Consider the following 24,153-nt stretch of genomic DNA (forward strand, 5'->3'; position numbering starts at 1 on the left):
GTGTATTTTACAGTCTATGCCACCTCCGCACGTGCTCACTCAAACATCTCTTACGACCCATTTCCACATTAATTTGCGGTGGCTTTAAAACTGCACAAGAAGTTGCATTTAAATATAAGTGCTTCTTTTTTTTAATACCTGGAGCCAAGAATTCTCGTGGAACCTTCCCAAAAGTGTAAACGCCACTAGATAACCCAAAACAGAACAAATCGTAACCATGTCTACTCAGACGTCAGTCCTAGGGCAGTGCTTTCAGGGTTAAAAACGAGGTGCTGGTGCTCATTATCTTGATAAAAGTGAAATGGGTGCCAGCACAAAATGGCTGTCATGGCCAGTGAAAAAAAGAAGAGGTGACAGCACTTAGTGTTGCCACAAAGAGAAATCACTCTGCTAGGAAGTGGGGTTAGGACTGCAGTCTAAATTCAACCCCTTGCTTTGTATAGGAAGATCAAATCAGGCCAATTCACACCTGAATTCCTGAAGATTGAGTTCCTCAGATGTTGCTTCCCATCTATGTACTTCCATCCTCTCTGCATTGCAGGATGGGAAGAATGAATCAAAGCTGAAGCAGATCTCAGCCTGCAGTAGGAATTAATACACTGGCCTTTATAGCCAATATTCTGCATGTTTGCTCAGAGACAAGTCTCACCATGTTCAGTGGGGTTTCCTCCCTAGTAAGCATATATAAGATTACACTCTCAACTAGGGTTGCCAAGTCAGGAGCATCTCAGACCCTGAGATTTCAGCGTCCAAACCTAGGACTTAAGGATGGCTGCTGGTGGTGTCATAGGGTTAGGTGCTGGAGATGGTTCGGGAGAAGGGAGTAGAGGAAGGCAGAGCCGCCGCCACCCTGGCCAACCGTCTGTCTATGCTATCATTTGCAGCCAGATCCTACTGGGCTGCAGTTTGCAAGCTTCATGCACAGCATTCTTAATAATAATAACAAAGATTAAAGGCACTCTCATCCACCTAGTGAATCAAGCCTTCCACCTGATGCTTGGAGGGGGCCAGGCAAACTCTATTTCTTACTATGCACCACTTCAGCAATTCAATTTCCACTAACCTCAACTATTTTTATTAGAAATATACTCATCTTTCCACTGATTAAGCCAACAAAATTATTAAAGCCATTAAAACCATGCATTAACTAAAAATCCTGAATTTAAACAAAAAGATGGACGGAACATGTCTTTTATTTCACACTCCGGAGAACATTCATGTCCTTAAACCACTGGCGTCCACCTCCCAAGCCTACCTTTCTATTTGGGAACAGTATGTTCAAGGTAGAGTTTCCAAGAGATATTCCAGAATGAGGCAGAGAAAGGGCATCTGAAGCCTTTGCAACGGTTGGTAAGCACATAATTTGTAAATGGATGTGAACTTTTATAGCCCACTGATTCTGCAGCTCGGCTACAGCTGAAACAGTCCACTGGCATGGCTGAAGCGGCATCTTACGCAAGACAAATCCATCTGGCTCAGCTGCCTGCCAGCTGCAATCCCATAATGACTACTTACCCGAAACACATCAGGAATGTAAGCCTGAGCCAAAGTAGATGGCCTTGTGGTGGCCAAAAGGACGGTAGGCAAACATGTCATCCTGCAGCCATGATGCCAGACCTCTCAACCTTCTCCTAGTCCCCAGCACAGCCAGTGAAAGTTTTTAAGGGCATGAATCACGTAGGCCTGGACTACATTCAAAAATAGCTATACCCAGACAGCACCCAGTGTGACTGAGATCCAGCGTGGTGCAGTGGCTAGAGTTCTGGACTGGGACCATTAGAGACCAAGGTTCAAATCCCCAGTTGGCCATGAAGCTTGCCAGGTAACTTTGGGCCACTGTCTCTCAGGGTTGCTTGTGAGAATAAAATGGAGAGGGAGGAGAACCATGTATGCCACCTTGAGCTCCTTGGAGGAAAAGTGGGATATAAATATAATAATAAATAAATAGTCCACCATGATGCTGCTGGCATGTTTTGTTGGTGTATGGCTTACTATCCACAGTGAGCCCAAGCCTATCAGATTCAGCCTCTTAACTGCAAAGCTCCACCTTGTCCAGTTCCAGGCCCCTGTAAGCAAGTCTCCCTTCAGTAGAAGTACGGACTTGGCAAAGAACTCTTCTGGCTCCGCCTAAACTCAAATCCCCCTGGTTTACTATCCCTAGTACTTCAAGACTCCAATAAAAGTGCCTGGCTTAAAACTGTCTATCAAAAACTTCACTCTTGTGGCCTATCCCCACAACACCTACTCACTATGGGCCCTACTAAAGCAAACAGTCTAATTGGTCAATGTCTAAGAGATATCAAGCATCAGAACAACCTGGCCACTATAAGGAAATTCTGCCCTTGGTATGTTCATTTTCCACCTCTCCATTTTGATTCTCTGGCCCCCATATCTGCACAAACTTATTATCCCGAAATACAGACGTGCTTTTACACTTGCAAGACTGGATGTTTTGCCATCTGCAGTACTTGAGGGTCGATTCCAAAAGATCCCGCCTGAGAAATGTCTTTGCCCCTGTGGAGATGGTAGCACCGAAACAGCGGCACATGTCCTCCTGTCTTGTACTCTCTACAAAGATCTCTACGAGATCAGCACCCCACTAGTACTAACCATCCCAGGGCACTCAACCACCGCCACAATGTCCTTTCTTCTATCGGATCAAAATGAGCAGATAACAGCAAAGGTTGCTAGGTTCATAGCAGGGGCAATCAGAATAAGGGCCACTAACTGACGGCTGATTCAGGACTTTAATATGTGCTCTTATATCAAATTTCCTTTTCTGCGTATACTGTAATGTTTTACTGTTGCTATGGCCATTGGCTAATGCGAATAAAGCTTTATCTTATCTTATCTATCAGGCCCCCTGTTTGAAGGTGGACATTAACAAACTGGAAGAGATGGCAAGATGTCTGCGTGGTCTGGAAGTCCTAAGAGCAATGACCTTAAAGAGCTGGATTATGTTTAGTCTGGTTCAGAGAAGATGAGACATGATGTTGTTGTTGTTGTTGTTTAGTCGTTTAGTCGTGTCCGACTCTTCGTGACCCCATGGACCAGAGCACGCCAGGCACTTCTGTCCTCCACTGCCTCCCGCAGTTTGATCAAACTCACGCTGGTAGCTTCAAGAACATCATCCTGCTAATATCTGTAGGGTTGTCACTCAGAAAATGGGGCAGACTTGCAAATGCTAAGAACTGTTCTGCGTTGGAAGAGGCTGCCTCAGGAGTAGAAGGTCTGTAAGTGGGATGCTGTAGATCAGACTTTGCCAAGTCAGTGCCTTCCAGATGTTGCTGGACTCCAGCTCCCACCAGTCCTAGCCAGCATGGCCAGTAGTCAAGGATCATGGGAACTGGAATCCAAAGCATCTGGAGGGCACCAGGTTGGGGGAGGGGGAAGGCAGCTGTAGAGGCAACCTGCATTGAGCAGGGCGACATCCAAGGTGCCTTTCAACTCTACAGCTCTATGTTGCAGGAATGCAAAAGCAGCTGACTCCCAGAGGTTGCTGCTGTGATTCATCCTCCTCAATTGGCGTTTATGTTCAGAAGAACACTCTGCCCAGAGCATGACCCTTTCTGAGATGAAACCACACCATCCTAAGCCCTTTCAACTCACAGAGGAGGCACCTCCCTATTCCATCTACTTCTGAGACAGAGTCAACCACTTCTGAAACTCCTTTATTACATCCATGCTGAATCAATCAGTGCACAATGATCATTGGTTCAGGATGTGACGGTAAACAAGGCTCTCCCACCCTCTTCTGCGCGTACAGCTGTTAAGTAACCAGATTGATATTTCTTTGGGCAAAAGTTTGTGGCTCAGTTACTGAAAGTTTGGAGCTTCTTTCTGCACCACGAGAGCTGAATGTTTTGCCACTCTCTCTGGTCAATACAAATTACCCCAAGCTAAAAGCACTGCGTGATTCCCTGCTTCATATACCTGGGATTATGATTCACAGCTTTATGATTTACAGTTAACTCATTTCTTGCCCCAATGAAGGAGGTCATGATAGGATGTGTGTTGTCTTTGCACCTTATACTTTGCGTCAAAGAAGGTGTCTTTCTAATTAACTATTCCAACTTCCATTTTAGCCCATAATCACCACCACCAGTATTATTTTAACAATGTATATATCGCTTAATCACAATTGTCTCTACACAATTGAGTAGAAGAAACTCAATACAAAACCATTCTTTAACCAATATTTCTTCTCCTAAACAAATCTGTTTCATTGGTCTTTTAAAGAATCATTAATATCCTACATTATCCCAGAGGAGTTCAAGGCAGCTAATAGGATTCTTACCCCCATTTCATTCTCACAACAACCCTGTGAGATAGATTAGCCTTACAGAGCCCTAGCTGAGTGAGGAACTGAACCCAGGACTCACCCGTCCTAGCACAAGACTGTCTGTCTCCAGGTCTGAGGGGCCAAAACGACCCCCCAGTGGGCCCCCTTCAGGGCACTGCAGTGGCAGCATCCTAACCACCAGCTGTGTCTAGCTCTCCTCCAGCTGAGGATTTCACACAATGTCCCAGAACTATACTAGGTCAGGGGCATCATGAGAAATTTAAATGCTGGAGGTTTAAATGTGTGCTGCTCCAAATGGTGGACCAGTGAATGGGAGAAATTTGATTCGGTTTTCATTTTATTGTGAGGTTCCTTCATCTGTACACTTCATGAAACCATACGTCAGCCGAAACACAGCCATCACTCAAAATTCTCACTTTGTCTCAGTTTTGTGACGCAGTTCTCCAAACCAAATAATTTGCAAAAAATGTGTGCATTAGGGGGGGAAGCATGGATAAAATTGCATATATTAGTGAAAATTGCATACAATATTGCATTATATGAAGGATATATGCTTGCAAGGATGGGCACATCTGGAGAAATTCACACTATCCTTGCAAACTGATGCGGAATGGTGGCAAACTGAACCCGTGACTGGAAAAATGAGAAAAGAGACCAAAACGGACAGACTCGCCCAGCCCTAGTCGTAGGGCAACTGATAGTAATGGGCCATGGTAATGGGGATGCCAGATGATGACCCTGACTCAAACCCCTGCACAACAATGGCTCCCTTGTATATAATTTTATTGCATTGCACAAAGATTCCAAGCACCAACTAAGTCGGCAGAAGGGGTGCTCCTCTGAACACCGAACCCTTGAGTTGGGACACAGTGCCATAAACTGCAGTGCTGAACTTCACATCACAGGAATTCCTCCTCCTTTCTCTCATTTCCAGGCACAGTGAATCGGAACATAAATATACCATGTTTTGCCCCCATCCGATTCTCACAATTTGTTTTTGTTACATTTATATAGCCAACCCATAAAACTCTTCTCTTTCCCCACCCCCCTACAAAAAAGCCTTGCCTGTATTATGAATTTGGGGAGTGTTTAAAAGTTTGCATTTTTGTCCGTCGCCGCTCATCCCCACCCACATCCCGTCCCTTCCTTTATTTTTCCATTCTTTCACTATCACTTGCCGAAGATTTGCTTTCAGTGAAAACAGCTTCTTTGGCATGCTAAAGGGAGCCTCTGTTTGTGGTGCAGGAAGCCTCAGCTGCCTTCAGTTTCAGCTGTACCGAAAGCAAAAAGAGCACTGTTTTGGGGTTGTTGTTTTTAAACATGACCCATGAATGAGATACAGGGCATTTTGCATTTTTTTTTAATAAAAAAATAAGCCACACACACCACGGTAATTATCCATAGATGAGAGCAATTAACATAAAAGAGTATGTAACTGTTGTTGTTCCTTCTTGTCATATTTAATACAAGCTTGCACGCTATCTCACTGGTGCCAGCCTGCATAATTCCACCCCTGGATGGCCAAGCAAGCCTTAGGGTTTGGCCACCCTTCCACACATTTGTTTTGCACCGATTACTATTTTCATAGAGTGCTTTTAGTCCCTCCACTAGCATAATGTGACGGGACAAGACGGGGAGAAGGTTAAATACAACACTCCTCCATCTATGCTTGCACAACATTAACGTAAGAAAGTTAATAAAACTTTCCCAAAATAGTTCAGAAGGCAGTGGAGGAGTAACGAAACAGCTGCTTGCTCAACCACAGTGAATCAGAGCATTGGTGTGAATGTCTATTGCACACACACGTAAAGTCACCTCCCGACTGTCAGTATTTTGTGGGAAGGATTAAAGCACATACCAGAAACTTAGATTTGCACAACTTAAGTGGAACAAAGCATTCTGTCACCCTAGCACAACAAATCCACTTCAGCAACACACAGAATTTTAGGATAGTGACCGGCAAACATACTGAATAGTGTGGGATGAGCAGATTATTGACAGGAAGTCGTATAAACGCCGCACAACCTAATCAGGACGAATGCTCATTGTTGTACAAACACAGACACAGTTTAGCCTCCAGAGGAGTTTTGTGCAAGCAAATCAGGACGAACGCCCAACCAACAAGCCATTACGAGGAATCCACAGATACACACACGCACTGAGGAAAATAGTGCATCTCAATTTTCTTCTTTAAAAAACCCCACAGTTGTATAATTACATTTCTGGATTGCCAATATCCACATTCATCTCATCTGCATAATGTAAGCCCATTCTGCCCACAAGCCATTAGTCACTTTGGAATAAGCATTTCAAAACTGTTACTTGGTTTTTTAATGCCTGAAAGGTGGAGACCCCTTGGAGAGAGCTACCAATTACCGCTGCACTCAGGCACCCATTTATTTGTTTGTTCGGCTTGCGCAGATGCTTTTAGTCACAGGGCAAAAACAGATGGCCACTTTCTACATGTGGCTGCTGCATGGAAGTATCCCCATTGGAGATACCTCTATGTGGGGAGCTGGTTGCCTGTTGGTGGCTGTGGCAGCAGAGTGCCGTATTTTTCGCTCTATAAGACGCACCAGACCATAAGGCGCACCTAGTTTTTGGAGGAGGAAAACAAGAAAAAAAATATTCTGAATCCCAGAAGCCAGAACAGCAAGAGGGATCTGGCTTCTGGGATAGCCTCTTGCTGTTCTGGCTTCTGAGATAGCTGCGCGAAGCCTCTTCAGGGCAGCAGGATGAAGGCTCCCCCTGCCCCGAAGAGGCTGTGCACGCCTAAGGCAGAAGCCAGGACAGCAAGCGGGGCTCCGTTCCTCCTCCTGCTTCGCAGTTGAGGTGCTTCGCTGAAGGGGTGGTGCACAGCTCTCCCTCTCTTATGGAGCGCCATTCGCTCCATAAGATGCACTCACACTTCCCCTTACTTTTTAGGAGGAAAAAAGTGCGTCTTATGGAGCAAAAATTATGGTAATCCTTGTCTCATAACATTGCTGAAGCCTACAGAGAATCAACTTCCTATGTTGCTACAGCTGCATTCTACAATACTCTTCAATGGTGACCATGTAGGATTTAACATTTAATCTAAAACATGCACAGACAACTCTGACCGTCTATCTACCCATCCAAATAGCTCTTTCCAAGCAGCTCAGGGCAGCACACATCATTTAACCTTCTGGCAACCCTGTGAGGTTGGTTAGGCTAGCACAATGCCTGAACCCCACATCTCATTTGTTTTCTATGATCCTCATTCCATTTGCTTTGTCCCTCTCTGGTGCATTTATTCCTCTGTCACTACCAGACTTCCAAGCCAAACAGCAACAGCCAGCATCAGTATGAGAACATCCTTGGTGGGTAATTACTACCCTCTTGAGCAGGGCCAGTAAGTGATGCTCCTGAACAATAAAAAATACTGAATACGCACTATACTTGGATGGTCAGTGTATGACCCCATAGTCTCAAGTATGCTCTGGTGCTCTCAGGTCCTGCTTGCAGGTTTCTCACCGGCATCTGGTCGGCCACAGTGAGAACAGAGTGCTGGACTAGATGGGCCATCCAGCAGGCTCTTTCTTACATCCTTAAAGTATGCACAATTTATGTAAATTTGTACCACGGGGCGGTACTCCAAGTTCTTTGGTGTCTGGCAACACCTTTGCTTTCTTCCCCTATGTATTTTGTCTCCTCTCTTCAGATTGTTAAGCCCATTACTATTATTATTTAATGCCTAGCCATTTTCGATCCTTTAATACCATTTTAATTGTGCCACGGTGTAATATAAACCACTGAGCCTCTTGGGATTGCCAATCAGAAGGTCAGCGGTTCGAATCCCTGCAACAGGGTGAGCTCCCATTGCTGTCCCAGCTCCTGCCAACCTAGCAGTTCGAAAGCATGCAAGTGAAAGTAGATAAATAGGTACCACTGTGGCAGGAAGGTAAACTGCGTTTCCACTCTGGTTTCTGTCATGCAGTTCCATTGTGCCAGAAGAAATTAAGTCATGCTGGCCACATGACCCAGAAAGCTGTCTATGGACAAACACCAGCTCTCTTGGCCTGAAAGCGAGATGAGCACCGCAACCCCATTGTCACCTTTGACTGGACTTAACCATCCAGGGGTCCTTTACCTTGACTTTTTTACCTATAAATGTATGCATGGAACAGCCAGATCTCTTTCTTAATAGGTTTATACATTATCATTGCCCTCAGCAGTAAACTTTATTATTATTATTATGTCAGATAAAGCCCTTGATAAAAACTTTTGACATACTTTGTTTTATATCTCATAATATTAATGGAATTGCCTGGAATAATAATAAAAAGTCTAGTCTTCTAGGTAATACATTTATTTTGATGGCGGCAATATGCCCCAACTAGGAAGCAAGATTTAGCTTCTTCCCATGACTTTATGTCCTCTGTCACCGCACAAAACACTGGCAAATAATTCAGCTGCAATTTTTTCACATAACAGAGGTCTTCGAATGAGTATTAAATGGCATGATACCTTAAAAGTTCTTGTTTAAACTACGGCCATTATGTATACATATAATTCCAGTCATGTGCAAATGTATATATTATCTCTATTTGGGGCCCAATGCTATAAACACAACCGTTTTACAATGATCCCCCAAATTGCATTGACAAAAGGTTTAACAGAAGTCGGAAATGAAAGTGGAGAGACAGCAAGCCTGCTTTGTCCTCTTGGCCAAAACAAATTTATCTACCATGGCTTCTTCAAGATATGAGCAACTCAGATTCAGGGAAGGACCACAGCTTGGTGGCAGAGCAAGCACAAGGCTCAGAGGTCCAATCCCTGGTCTCTCCAGGTAGGGCTTCCCTGCCTTAAATCCTGGAGAGCTGCTTGCCAATCAGTGCAGACAACACTGAACCAGATGGACCAATGGTCTGACTCGGCAGAAGACGGTTCCCACGTTTCTTTAGGGAATTAAGCATTCTAATGAGTGTTCCAGCCCAATTCCACTCTCACTAATGCCAGCTTCTCTGCAACAAACACAACAGAACATCTTGTTTTGCCAGTCTTAAAACAACTGCACTGGCTTCTGGTCTTCAGACAAATGCCATTCAGGCTTTGACCCTTACAGCCCTTTGCAGAGGACCATAGGAAGGAATACAGGAATCTGCCTTATATACAGAGTCTAGCTCAGCTCTGTCAACACCAAAGGGCCATGACTCTCTGGGGTCTATCACAGCCCTACCTAGAGATGGAGGAGACTGAACCTGAGGCCTTCTGCACACTAATCATGTTCTCTACCACTGAGCTATGCCCCTTTCCTGAACAATCTCAAGGATTGTTTGCTCCCACATTAAGTTCTTCCTTAGAGGTATTTCTAAAAAATCCTCTGTTAGTGGTGCAACAGGAAATGGGAGATTTTTCAGTGGTGTGACACCCTATTTTTGAAATGCTCTGCCAAAGTGGCTTTGCATGCTACTGAATTCGTTAACTTTTCGCCACCAGGTACCTACTTATTTGGCCAGGCTTTTTACAGCTGCTTGGTCCTTGCATTTCTTTATTTATTTTATAATTATATATGGCATTGGGAGTTTTGCTGCGTTTTTTTAAAAAAAAAATTCCTGGATTTGTTCTGGGAACCCTTTAGACTTGAATAAAGAAGAAACCCATCAGGGTTGAAAAGTGGAATTCCACCTCAAGGGCTTTACAGCTGCCCCCATCAGCTCTGGTTTTCAAAAGGGCCTTTGAAGAACCATTTGCTTCAAGTGGCTTTTAGCAGAGGTTCTTTCATATGTTCTGAGGGCTTGCCTTTGCTTACTGGATGGCTACAGTTATTTTTCTGCTGGTTTTTAAATTGTGTTCTTAATGCTTTAATTAATTTTAAGGATTGCTTGGCTGGGCCTTTTTTTGAGATTTTGTTAACTACTGTTTTCATTCATGGCCTTTTATCAAAATTATGTTTTATAGTTTTATGTAAGGTGCCTAGGGAGGGCCCTAAAAGGCAGCCTACAGATCCTGACAGGAATAAGAAGTATTATTTATTGCCTGCTCCTCACCCTAAGGTCCCAGGGTGAGTTAGAGCATTAAAACACAGTACAGTGGTACCTTGGGTTTAAGAACAGCTTAGTTTATGAACAACTTGGATTAAGAACGCTGCAAACACGGAAGTAGGTGTTTTGGTTTGTGAACTTTGCCTTGGAATAAGAACATGTTACACTTCCTGTTGAGTGTGTTCCATTTGTAAATCGAGTCCCCCGCTGCTATGGGAAAGCACACCTTGGTTTAAGAACACTTTGGTTTAAGAACGGACTTCCAGAACGGATTAAGTTCGTAAACCAAGGTACCACTGTATTAAAAACAGCTTACAACACCCAAAATAAAGTGAGCCTTAAAAAGATACATCTCAAGTGCCAAAAGCCTGGGTAAAGAGGTGCCTTTTCAGAAGCACCTCTGGAATTCTCTGGAAACTGTAAGGTGAAGGTGTTTTAGATGCACCTCTGTGGAGAGGGAGTTCTGATACTTAATGGCTGCCACAAAGAAATGCCCTTTCCCTGGGTGCCATCCCCAAACCTCTGAGAACTGCCAGGTAGGCCCTCTCTGCTGATCTCGGCACTCAAGGGGGTTTGTAGGGAAGGAGGAAGGTTGTTTCAGATATTCAGGGCCTAAGTCGTTCAGGGCTTCAAACACCAACATGAGCTCTTTGATTTGGGCCCAGAAACAAACCACCAACCAGGACAGCTGTTTTAAGGCAGGGGTTATATGAGACCTAAATGGAACTGCAGTCAGTAATCTGGCCTCTGCATTTCAGACAAACTGAGGTTTGCGAGTCGTCTTCAAGGGCAGCACCACACAGAGCACATTGCAATAATCCAATATAAAAGTTATGAGAGTACAGTGGCCAAGTCAGCTCTGTCCAAAAAAGGTCACAGCCGGCAAAGTAGCTGAAAAAAGGTACTCCTTGCCACTGCTTCCCGTGACAGTGTCAAATCCAGGAGAACCCCTAAACTGTGAGCCTGCTCCTTCTAGGGAGCACAACACCTGTCCAAGGCAGGCCACCTCCCCACTTCCAGGACATGAGAACCCAAGACACTTAGCACCTCTGCTGTCTCTTCAGGATTTGGTTTTTTGGGGCCGTATTCCAACCCATCACTGCCTCCAAGCACTGGTCTTAACACCTCAACTGCCTCTCCTGATTCAGATGGAACAGAGAGACAGAGCTGGATGCCATCTGCATATGGAAGACACCTTACTCCTAGTCCAGGCTTCCTCAAACTCAGCCCTCCAGATGTTTTTGGCCTACAACTCCCATGATCCCTAGCTAGCAGGACCAGTGGTCAGGGATGTTGGGACTGTGGTCTCAAAACATCAGGAAAGCCGAGGTTAAGGAAGCCTGTCCTAATCTCTCGATGACAGCTCCCAGAGGCTTCATACAGATGGCAAATAGCATGGGGGACAGGATGGAACCCCCTGGGACACCACAGAACAGTAGCCTCCCATGAGTACTTTCTGGAGATAGGTGCGAAACAACTGAAGTATAGTGTTCCTCAAACCCACCCTGAGATGGCTCTGAAGGATGCCATGGCCAACAGTATCGAAAGCTGCTGGGAGATCAAGGAGAGAAAGCAGGGTTGCATTACACACACACACCCCGATCTCTCTCCTGATAAATGTTATCAGCAAAGGTGACCAAGGTAGTTTCAGCTCCATGACCATGCCTGAAGCCAGACTGGAACAATAAAAAAGTGAACATAAAAACAGAAATTCAAAAATAACAGGGTTCTTATGGGCCAAGAAAAGCCTAGGCTAAAAATGGGCATCTTCACATGTTGGAATTTGTTGTTTTTATTCTGTAATTATTGTTGGTTTTTGAACATTTTACAGCTTTTGAGCTGCCTGCACTGTTTGTGAACATAATATTGACATGTTGTACAAACAAGGTTAAGGAGGTTGGAAAATATTTTTTTATCTTTTCTAACTTTGAGTTTGAGGAGAAATAACCTTGCTATCTTTCTACGAATCCAGATGTTTCCATCCTTAAGGGTTTGATTAAAGACAGCAGGAAGAGGTGTTATAAAACATTCAGAGATGAATTTTAAGACTTTGCAGTGAAGCCAACTCTGCAAAGTGTTTTACAGTTCTTCAGACCTTCAAGAGCGAGTTCAAGCTCATTAGCCTTCAGCATTTCTCTATCTTCATAAAGGAGTCTAGAGAAATGTATCTGTATTCAGTAATTTCCATATCCAATAAGCTATTTTCATTGTAACGAGTTTCGGGCTCTATGGTTTTATGAAATGCTACCACTACCCCCAAATCTCATAGGAACAGTTTCCAAAATATGCAGTTATGTACAAGATCAACATTTTTTCTTCAACACAACAGAGGCTGCAATATCCATTTTCCAATTTCTTTTTCTTTTTTAGAAAAAAGAACGAAAGAAAATGCATTAGTAACTGATCTTGCAAATCAAAACAAATTCAGGCCTGTCTGGCTCTCCTATGTACTAATTCAGCATCTTTGGAGTTTGTTGTGCTTCCATATTTGCAATTCTTTGTCCTCTGCCAAAGCCAAATAAAACTATAAAACAGCTTCAGATTAAAACAAGAACAACAAGAAACATAACCTTTTCAGTATCAAATGGCATTGTCAAGCAACCTGATTTTTAAAGATATGTTTTCTATTATAAGACTATGGAACAGGTTAGCATGAAACTAATACAAAAGAAAAGCAAAAGAATGCACAAATCATCCTTTGCCATTTGTACAAGATTACACCTGTAAGCAGATGTTGTATTAAAAATAAGAACACTGGACTTCAGGGGGAATAAATATATTGCATATTCACTTTCCCCCCATTGCTTTCTCTCCAGCTCACTAAAGGAAAATAAACATATTGTGGCTTATTGCCTCTCCCCACCCTGACTCGATCCACATATAGCAAGATACAAATATATTTGCAAATCTTATGACACTGGGTTCTTAAGCACTGACAAATATTCATACACCACAGAATTGGTAGGCTGCTACAGGCTCTGGTGTTCCTACTTAGGCTGGAAAAAGCTGTTATATTTTATCTAGTTCCTTTGATTAGTGGAATACTATAAGTTGGGACCATGCATGCACATACACCATACTTTTAGAGCACATGACTTTTTGCAAAGAATCCTGGGAACTGCAGTTTACCCCCACAGTACTGCAATGCACAGCACTCTTAAGCTATAGTTCCCATAATTCTTTGGGGGGGAAGTCATGTGCTTTAAATGTGGTTTAAATGGTGTGTACACAGCCAGCTGAGGGATAAAGTATATGCACTGTATGACAAAATTTCTATGTTCAATCTCTAGGTTTTTTGTTTTTGTTTTTCAAAAAAGATGGATACTGAGTGACAGGACTCCTCTGCCTGAGGCGGTAAAGCCATTGCCAGTCCAAGTGCACAGTAAAGGGTTACTCTGACAGGATATAGGGCAGCTTCCTACTTCTACAGTAATACAGTGGTACCTCTGGTTAAGAACTTAATTCGTTCCGGAGGTCCGCTCTTAACCTGAAACTGTTCTTAACCTGAGGTACCACTTTAGCTAATGGAGCCTCCCGCTGCCGCCGCGCGATTTCTGTTCTCATCCTGAGGTAAAGTTCTTAACCCGAGGTACTACTTCCGGGTTAGCGGAGTCTGTAACCTGAAGCATTTGTAACCCAAAGCGTTTGTAACCCGAGGTACCACTGTATAGACTACTAGCGTGTGACAGTTTTAAAGCTAGGGTGGTAAATATGCATAGGCCAAGTCATGGTTGGACTGAGTCTCATGACTTGACCAGATAGCTTCCCTGGAGAGGGGGAAAACAAGGCTGAGGAATGCAAACTGTGAGGTGTCTGCCTTGGACCCTTTCATAGCCTTAACACCCAACTGCAGTTTCCCTCAAACTTTCCCACAGAGTGCAGAGATGCAGGATAGCTCCTCTTCATCGGGGCCAGAAACATCTCCCCCAGTTTATTGTGCTGTGACACCCTGCTTCAAGTTTGGCTGGAAATGTCCCCTGACCAATACTCACCCAGGGCTGGCCCTACCACGAGGCAGCGTGAGGTGGCTGCTTCAGGCAGCAGATGTTGGGGTGTGGGGCAGTCTGTGGCGGTGAGGTGTTGAAGAGAGGATTGTGTGCCCCACAGCCTGCCCCACACCCCCTAAGCCAGCATGCTGTCCTCGGGTGCAATGAAGAATGCTGTCCCGTTGTTAGCATTGAAGTAAAACTCAACTACCTGTCCAGTCAGCTTCACTATGCATGGAGCGGGAGAGGATGCCATCTTGGCCTTTGTGTCAGACAGCAAAATGCCTTGACAGGAATAATGAGCGCAGAGTTATCCGATAGCAGGTTATCGAGTGCTACAGAAAAGGTCTGAATAAAGGCATGAGTTTTGAGAAAGGAAATGCTAGTGGCCAAAGAGCAAGGAGTAAGTAGCAACTGCCAAGGCCACAGAGGCCTGAACAACAAACAGGTCATTGGAGTGGTTGCCTTGCCTGTAAGCAACATGAAATACAGAGCCAAGGGGGAAAGCATTCTGGGAAGGGTATGAATCCAACTTTTTTTTCTTGAACCAAGAACAGTATTGTCCCTTTAATTAGAAGTTTGAGAACCACTGTTTTTTTTACTTTCTGGGACATGGTGAAATGCTGCCTTAGGCTTCATTATGCCAAAATGTAATGAAATACGCAGAACGTTCTATAGCAGCAACCACAATGGCAACGTTAGCCTACAAACCTGAAGAAAATATGTCTAAATTGGGGCCTTTTTACAGTGTGTGTGGGAAGGGGGAAGCGCCCCAAATCACTCTCTGAAAGAAAGGGGGAACAAAGCCCAATTCTAGAAAGCCCAACTGGTGGAAACTGAGAAGGGGAGTGGAGTCTGTGTGTGACAAACAATCTATGCCTATAGCTCTAATTGCCAAGATGAGTTGCTGCAGGGGTCACTCGTGTGTCACCCTTGAGAAGCACATAGAGCTGATGAAGGAAGTCTTTCCCACTTCCTCTCTCAGTTCCAGGTGCTTTTCAAGGTTCTGATTAATTCATCGCAACCCAACTTTTAACCCAGATCAATTGGGAAAGTGAAGTGTGTGCCTGCACACTTTCTATTTTGCCATATCTGTGGCGGTGGGGAGGGGGAGCTGATCTGAGGCAGGGGAGAGGGAGAAAGATAAATGACCAGAGGCTGGCACTCATGACACTTGCTCAAAACTCCAAAAAGGTGGCTGACCTCTGGCTTACTTACTACACATGGGGGGGAGATACCTTCCACATTTCTACAAGAACTGGCATGGGTATTCTACAGTGAAAGGACCCCACATGCTATGTCCTTCCAGCTAGTGCAGTCATGGTGGTGCAGCAGCCGCAATTTGGAGGAAGTGTTTGCAGTGACCTCATCAATGGTGTAGTGCCAAATTTTGAACTGGAGGTGTTCATGATGGCAGGCCCCACAGCCATGCACCAAGGAGCATCCAAAAAATGCAGGCGGTTGTGTTGACCCATTATTACATAAGCACAGATACAAACACCCTCCAAAGAGCAGCAACACCTAATACCACCCAGTTTGTGAGCATCAAGCTGAGTGTAACCCTCTTCATAGATTCATGAGTGCAAGCTTTGCTGCTCTCGGTGGTGCTTACTTCTGACTGCATGCTCTCAGCTTCAGCTTGGAAGGCACATTGGTCTTTCACAAGAAAAGATGTTCAGCCAGCTGGAAGGCAGCCGCCAGCTTTTAATTAGAAACGCAAACGGTCTTGAAAAGAAGGTTTTCCATTTAAACCATTAAAACGTGAAGTAGGAACCTCATCGAAGAAAAAAGAGAGAGAGAGAAAGAGAGGAAATATCCAGCTTTTGCTACCCCCTTTCCCCTGTGCTAACCTGTCACAAACAAAACTGAAAACCTCATTCTCATTCACTTGGACTGAAGATGGTCCAAGAGTTATGAGGTGCTCTCGTAGATGATGCCATTACTCCCGCTTCAAAAAAGTCCTGGAACTGAACACCCCAACCCAATGCTATACCACCGGATCCTGAGGTAGAAAGGAGGACATGCAGAATGGCTTTCCAATTATTAGGTAGCATTTGCACTTCCCACCCCCACCCCCCATGCCTCAGCCACCACCACATACATTCACTGTCTTTCACATTTTAGAAACCCTTTCACCTTTACTAGTGATCCACAGATGCCTCACTGAAGTTGCTACATCCCAGGTGAAATAAAGACATCCACCACCACACCCAATCAACATCCAGACCATACTTCATGGCTGCTTGGTTTTAAACAGCTAATTCGTTAAGGCCTGGCTTCCTTTTGACTGGAGAGGTAGCAGCAAATTAACAGCTCATTTGTTACTCATTAGCCCACTCTCCTCGCAGAATCAGACCCAATACATCAGAGACCATGTTTAAAAGCTCAGGGAGGCACCTGGGTCTGAACAAATTCAGAGCACAGTGGAAACCGAGTAATATATTCTGGAAGTCGACAAAAGCCAAGTGAACATATTTCATTCCTCCCGTTATGCGTCACACAAAATTATAGTTTTGCTTTCTCAAGATTATGCCAGCCTATAACCTCCCTTTAAAAAATAAATAAATCTATAAACCATTTAGCCCCACACGAATTTTGCATCTCTCTCCACAGCCGTGGCTTACCTTACATGCTCCAGAAACACTCACTTTTCTAGCAGGGGTCTTTGAGGTAGTGCAACACTTGTGTCTAATGCAGCCCTTCAGGTCTCCCAAAAAACTGAACTGACATGCTCCCGTTTGCCGAGAGAAGTTTCAGCAGGAAAAAAAATGAGGAGGTCTGAAGGAGGAGCTGCCGCCTCATTCAAACGATTTCACGGCCATTTGGAAGCTTTTGCTTTCACTGCACAAAAGTTAAATCTGAGCATAGGCGGCGTTTTCCTGCCCTGTTCCGGAAATCAGGATAACCAAAACCAATGCTGAGCTAACGAGAAATGCTTCTTCCATGTGTTCTGCTTGGCAGACACCACAAGCCATGGCAAGGAAACACGTGATGTTTATAAATACAATATGGCTTGTGTTGTCATAACCTCTCAATGACAAAGCACTAGAAAGAAGCAGACAGCGATGCTGCGGGAAGGATGAGGTTTGGTATCCTGCGGACAGTCGATATCGAGCCGACGTGCAGTCACATCTCTCCCCTAAAGTAAACAGAGTCCCACGCCAAGTAGCAGGAGCAGAGAAGCACCATATGGGACCTTTTAAACCAATTCGAAGGAGCCTCAGCCATACCAGACTTTAAAAAATACTAATTGCTTAAATATCTGCTTTCCGCACCAGATAACGGGTCCAGTGTTGCAACTCTAAAACAAACGACTTGTTTGCGGGGATTGCTGGCAGTTCTGCAATCCTGATCCAGGACATTTGCCTGACTTCTTCTCTTTCCTCCTTCAAAATAAAAGGAAAGGGGGGTGGGGAGGAAGCACTTTTTCATCTTTCTTTTCCGGCTTAATTTATTGAATATAAGAACATATGAGCCCTGCTGGATGTGGCCAAAGGTCCATCTAGCCCAGCATCCTGTTCCCACATTGGCCAACCGGATGCCTGTAGGAAGGACACCCTCTGCCCCCTCTGCAGTTTCCAGCAAGTGGAATTCAGAAACACTGCTGCCCCCAACAGTGAAGGGAGATTGTGGCTAGCAGCCACTGACAGCCTCATCCTCCACGAGGAGGGTGGCCATCGCTCTATCTTCAGGGAACGGATTTCACAGGTTAACTATGCTCTGTGTGAAGTTCTCTCTTTTGTGCGTCCCGAGACCTTTATCACTCTGCTTTATTGGATGTCTCGGAGTTCTAGCATTATGAGAGTGGGAGAAAACTCATACCCTTCTATCATATCCTCAGCTGCTGGCCTTCCCCCCCAACCCCCCCTAAAAAGCCTCCAAATATTACAACCGATCTATATAGATGAGATACTGACTGAAATGAGCACGAGGGACAGGGCAGTCCTGCTTACTGCAAAAAGAGCCCTTGGAGCGCATCCTCTGAGCCCAATTCTCCCTTGATCCTTTGAGCTCCAGTCTGAAGGGATGAAAGAAGTAAGCCAGCCACTACACTTGGCCATTGGTGTGTGTGTGTGTGTGTGTCTGTGTCTGTGTGTGGAATTGACACGGTGCCCCATTTTCTCAGGGATGCTCTCCAGTGCCAAGGCTACATAAACACCAGCAGCTTAAAGCACAGTGAAGACACCCACACACACACACACCCCACAATTCTGCATTTCAAGTCACATTTGCCCATTGTTGTACACACCTGAAAGGGGGTGGGAATGTCTTCACCCAACACACGTTTTATGTTTGGTTTCCTCATGCCTGCAACTGTCCCGTCCCCCAGCCCCCCTCCTATTCAATGAACTGCTTTCTGAGCACATGCAATGGCTAACGTGAATGTACACACCTCAGCTTAACTGAGAAGTGAATGCGCCTTGAATCATCAGATCTGATGGAAGCTAGTTTGGAAGGGAAATGCATCAAAGGGCAGCATCTCACGAGAAACAACAAGCCTGAGCTATACACAACCCAAGACAGCAGCCTACTTACACCCCACCATTTTGGGGGCCAGAGGGATTTGTTTCTGTATGTTCGGCAGTCTTTTGCCATTAACAGAGATTTAGTCATTTGCCATTAGCAGAAACTGAAGCCATTCATCTGTTTGGGCCCTTAGGATGTCCAAACAAAGGCATTCCACTTTGCAAATGTAGGAAACATACCCAACTGCTTTAAATAGGCTGTTAATATATTCTTACTAGCCATGAAGCTTCATGGTGGGCAGGCACAAAACCAGACAAGAAGAAAAATGGTCAGGGCACTATATAATTATGCTTATCAGTGATATAATATAAACCCCACCCTCCAAAAAAACCATGCAGAACAAATATACTCACAAAGTTTCAAGCAATAAATGACATCTGCGCAATCTCTGGTTTTGACCTAATTTTAATTCTCCCCCTCTCCCCGCCTCTCAATTCAGTGGAGCTGGTCTCATGCTCTCATTTTATTCAGTCCTACAACTGTCATCAGAAACATGGAGGGAAAAGATCTGCAGCATTTCAGGGAGCTTCTTGAAAGTATTTAGTTATGACTTTCTCACATTTAATAAAAGTTAAATTAAAATACGTGTTTAATGTACTTCTGCTCACGACATGCACTGGCTACAATAAGCTCCAGAAAAATTAAAACAGCAGGAGGGGCGCAGTTTACGCTCCTGAATGTCTTTGGTGGTCCTGTGGATTCTGCACATCTAGTTTAAATTTGATGCATTTTTCGCTGCAATCATACGACACAGTTTCACGGCTCATCAAATTTGCAGCTCAGTTCACTGATGCTCCAGAGCCAGTCATGCCACCATTTCTCCCCTATTTATCATTTCTATAGCATACTCATTTTAAAGTGTAACGTGCCTTTGCATCTATCCTCTAAACAACCCAGTGAGATAGGCCACCATTATTCCTGTTCATAGATAGCTACCAGAACTGAGACTGCCCAAGGCCACAGAAACAGTCACTGGCAGATTTGGGGCCCATAGTCTTGAACAATCCTTCTACAAACAGTGGTTCCTCAGGAATGTAACCCAGATTATTCAGGGGAAAGTATGTAACGGCCATTAGATGAAATTACGGATTGCATAAAACTGGGTTTGAGAAGAACATCATTTATTGGAAAGACGGCTTTCAAAAATGTGGAAATTGCTTAAAATAAATAAATATACTGTATTTCCCCTCCTCCTCCTCTCTTTTTGGTGAAATACTGGAAGTTCTGGCCACTAGGGGGAAACCTTCACCAGAAAGTTTAATCATTGGGGGGGGGGGTAATATGTAAAAGTTACCAAGTGGTGGGTTTTCCCTGTACAGTGGTACCTTGGGCTACAAACACCTCAGGTTACAAACACTTCGGGTTACAGATTCTGCTAACCCAGAAGTAGTACCTCGGGTTAAGAACTTTACCTCAGGATGAGAACAGAAATCGTGCGGCGGCAGTGGAAGGTCCCATTAGCTAAAGTGGTACCTCAGGTTAAGAACGGTTTCAGGTTACGAACGGACCGCCAGAACGAATTAAGTTCTTAACCAGAGGTACCACTGCAAACAACTGCATGAGCACTTCTTACAGTTCTGGTGATGGAACTGGAACTTTACCTAATGCTAGAAGTAGTGCTGGTGCCAGGATATTTTGTGCTGTAGGCAAGGCTAACTACTTGCACCCCAAATACAGATAGCGTGTGTGTGTGTATGTGTGCACAAGATATAACAAAAAAACCTAATCTGAATATAACTGTGTCTCTTTTGAGGTCTGTGCCCTAGACAGCTGCCTAAGTTGGCCTAATGACAGCAGATGCCTTGGCTAGAAGTCATTGTTTTTGCAAATACGTGAGTGAATAGAGAATTTAAGCTGCGCAAAACAGGAAGGTAAGGCATCAATGTAATACATGTGGCAGGTATCAGTTTTTCATCAGCAAATAGATACAATCCCATTTCCAGCGAAAGAAAGGGTTCAGTGTGGCTCTTTAACAGTCTGCACCTGAACTTTAGACACAGTAGCACTTTTTATTACTTTACTCTTCCTGAAAGAAACTGCTTATGCAGTGAGGAAGCGGAATGAATTAATACCTTGAGTTTCTCCCCCCCCCCAAACAGCAAGGGTAATAACATTTTCCAGAAGGAAAAAAAAAACCCGCTTCCTTAGATTTAAGCAAGGGATATGTATGTCTGAGGAATAGAAGCCATATAAGAGATAACCCTTAAATCCAGCTGCCCCTTCTGAAAAGGAGTAAATTGGAAAATGGGAAGATGAAAAGGAGAAGGTGGACAAGGACGGACCTCCATGGAAAGGCTTCGATCGTGTGTTTGGCATTTCTTGCCTCTGAAGTGGTTTTACCCTCTACGATCAATACCCGACGCCTGGAAAGGATGGCCGATCCTCCCGGATACAAGTCTTGCTTGGGTTAAAAAGTAATTAAAGCAGTTGCCCTCCAAGGCAGCAAACATTCTTTCCTTGCAATCTGTTCTGCTGGAGCAGTTCTAAACCAACAGCACCCTGGGCTGGGCTGCCATTTGAAGGGAAAAGAAAGCTGAACTTGATAGTGGAGAGCAAATCATCCACGCCCAACGGTCATCCCTAAAAATGTATTCAACTTTATTCAACAGCATATTATCAATGGCATAAAAAGGCAGCCGGTCCTTCTGTCACACTGGGTCAAGCTAACTATATATATATATATATATATGAATGAGAAATCTTATTACAACTGGAGAAGCATTAAGAGTTCCAGCTTCTGAGGACGGAAGGACAGTCTAGCCTGTTAATAGATGTTGGACCTACAAAGAAGTCTTTGCTTTGTGCACATAAAACTCCCACTTGTTCCATTACAAGTACAGTCAAAGGAAAGGGAGACAGGGAAAGATACCTCACCCAGCTTGCCTTTCACTATCCTGCTAATGTTTTCTCCATGCTGCTTCACCGATGCCCCTCCTCCTCCTCCCTCCCCATTTTTTATGAGCTAAAATGTAACAAAAGCAGGTAACTGGGCGCTTCTTCCATGAGGTCTCTGTCCCATCCTGCTAGGTTTTTAGAGGCACTTACCTGAAAGAACCGTTCCTTGAATGTGAACGCCATTCTGTCCATCTCCCCAATGGCTGCCCAAGTTCTGACTCTGCTTAGCTCGTGAAAGCTAATAACATCACAGCTCCAAGCGAGCTGGCTGCAGATCAGGAAATGAATTTTCTTGGCAGAGGTGCACATTTTAACATGCCACCTGCCGTGTGACATACCTCCACAGAGTCACTGGAGAGCCAGGCAGAAGTAGAGAGAGAAACCGTTTCACAGAAAGCAACACCTCGCTGCCCAGCGTATATATATATATAGAAATTACCAGCCCCTGCTATGTTAATAACTCCAGCAAGGCTTTAATGCACTCAGACTCCAAACGCAAAGCACCAAAGTGGGCGTGCAAGAAAACTCTGAAACAGATGCACGGTTATAAAGGCCGTATTTTTACAGGTGGTTTTCACAACGTTTGACATCCGCTTCAAAGTCCTATATGACTTACTAAAAAACCAAGCGGCCCACATGGTAATAACACATTCCTTGGCCCGATACACTTAATGCATTTTATCCAGAGGAACATACATCAAAGAATATTTTCCTTAAGGAAAGATTTCACCTGAACAACAACAAAAAAAAGACACTTAACAGGGTTTCTCACGGGCAGCAAAAGCTTGCCGCCATTTTAAAACGGCTATTTTGTGCCAGCGGCCATTTATTACTTCTTTTGGAATGCAGTGGCTATGAAGGTGTGGCCTTAAATAGATCCCAGACAAAAACTAACTAGTTGCACCTGAATCCTGTCCCACATGCTGAAGAGGTCCCACGTGCAAATCGATCATCTTCAGCACAGGGATGGGGAAGGTTTTCCAGACTGTGGGCTGCAATCACTCACAGGAGAGCTCCTTGGGCCTGCATGCCATTGGTGCAAAGGACCAAAGGTAAATACTGGCGTAGCCAGAGGCAAACACAGGCTAAGAAACAGATGTGACTCTTATCTTTGTACATTAGGCCACATTCTCCGAATGCAGAACCCAGAAGTTTATAAACACAGAGGGAGAGATGTCTCCATCCAGGAAGGCAAGAGGCATCACTACAGTCCAAATCTCATTCCAGCCTGGCAAAACCACGAGGTGAAGGAACAGGGAGGATCCATGGCCTAGGGAGAGGGGTTGTAGCCTAGGCAAAATTCAAGGGCTAACAGAGAATTTGGCCCCAGATCCTGAAGTTCCCTACCTCTGCTTTAATATTTCACAGCTGGCCAGGGAGAGCAGCCGCTAGCTACATCAATTTAAATTACACAAAGCACCAATAAATATTTGGGACTGTGTCTCATCCACATCAATATTGACAAGCGGAAGTGTTAGACCTACAATGAAAACCTCACTGAGCTCAACAGGGCTTGCTCCTGAAGCGACTACATAAGACTGCGAGGTTTTCGTTTTGGCATAAGTTGCACATGTGCCTAACTCTCCCAACTTAAACCAATGTGAGAGCAAGGATACGATACGATAATTTTTATTGTCATTGTCCCATACAGAACAACGAAATTGAAAAGGATTATGGGACACCAATCAGAAGAGGGTACAATCCAAAGCATATCTATACAGAAGTAAGTCCTACTGAATTCTCTAAGGCTTATTCCTTATTCGATAAGGCTTATTTCTGGGTTAGGAGTGTAGCTGTAGTCAGCAACACTTTGCCTCCTAGAAGTCAGTATGAAAGTATCTTAAGATTCAAATAAACTGTCTTGGTTTGGTTAACCAGCTGATGGCAGATCCCTTTCCCTTTCAAAATATGATTTCTCACCACCAGGACTAAACAGTTATCTCCTGGAGTAGACACTGGTGGAAACCCTGATTAACACTTCACAAAGGTTTCTCCTAACCTCTGTTGTGTTAGATTGTATTATGAGTCCTGAATTGAGCAAGAACCTTGGTGAGCACCAATAGCAGTTACTACCGAAGGAGAGGGTTGAGGACTCCCCATCATTTACTAACCAGTAAGCAAACAACAGAATTGGTATCTGCACAAGGAATATCGATCAGCCCTTGAAAGGAGCCATTGTGGAAGATTTTCAAGCATTATTTAACAGTAGACATTTTGGGGGGGGGAGGATTAAAAGATAAGTTCAGGCATGTGTGCTACCCCATGCAGGTTTTTATCATACAAAGAGAGACAATTAGAGAACAGCAAGAAAAAAACCACGACTTACCCTTACATCTCCATTTACAGCTCTGGGCATGTGATTGAAAGCATGTGCAGGATCTTTGTTGTAAACTTTAAGGAAAGATCTGTCTTGAATGTTCCTAGAATTGAGAACAAA

At 44.3% G+C, this 24,153-nt stretch overlaps 1 protein-coding gene across 22 annotated transcripts in view; it reads right to left on the reverse strand.

The window, feature by feature from the left end:
- Positions 1-24,153, reverse strand: part of KIAA1217 (KIAA1217 ortholog) — a 367,324-nt gene that overhangs the window by 50,051 nt on the left and 293,120 nt on the right. For 20 of the 22 annotated variants that reach the window (XM_053359230.1, XM_053359238.1, XM_053359232.1 and 17 more), the window contains one exon: positions 24,043-24,136. In XM_053359230.1, the coding sequence (XP_053215205.1) occupies positions 24,043-24,136 (94 nt within the window). Of the gene's footprint in view, positions 1-16,918; positions 17,260-21,866; positions 22,068-24,042; positions 24,137-24,153 lie in introns of those variants that run through there. The other 2 variants (XM_053359243.1, XM_053359246.1) reach the window with 2 other exon arrangements.

Source organism: Podarcis raffonei, chromosome 12, assembly GCF_027172205.1.
Source record: "Podarcis raffonei isolate rPodRaf1 chromosome 12, rPodRaf1.pri, whole genome shotgun sequence".
NCBI classification, from domain to species: domain Eukaryota; kingdom Metazoa; phylum Chordata; class Lepidosauria; order Squamata; family Lacertidae; genus Podarcis; species Podarcis raffonei.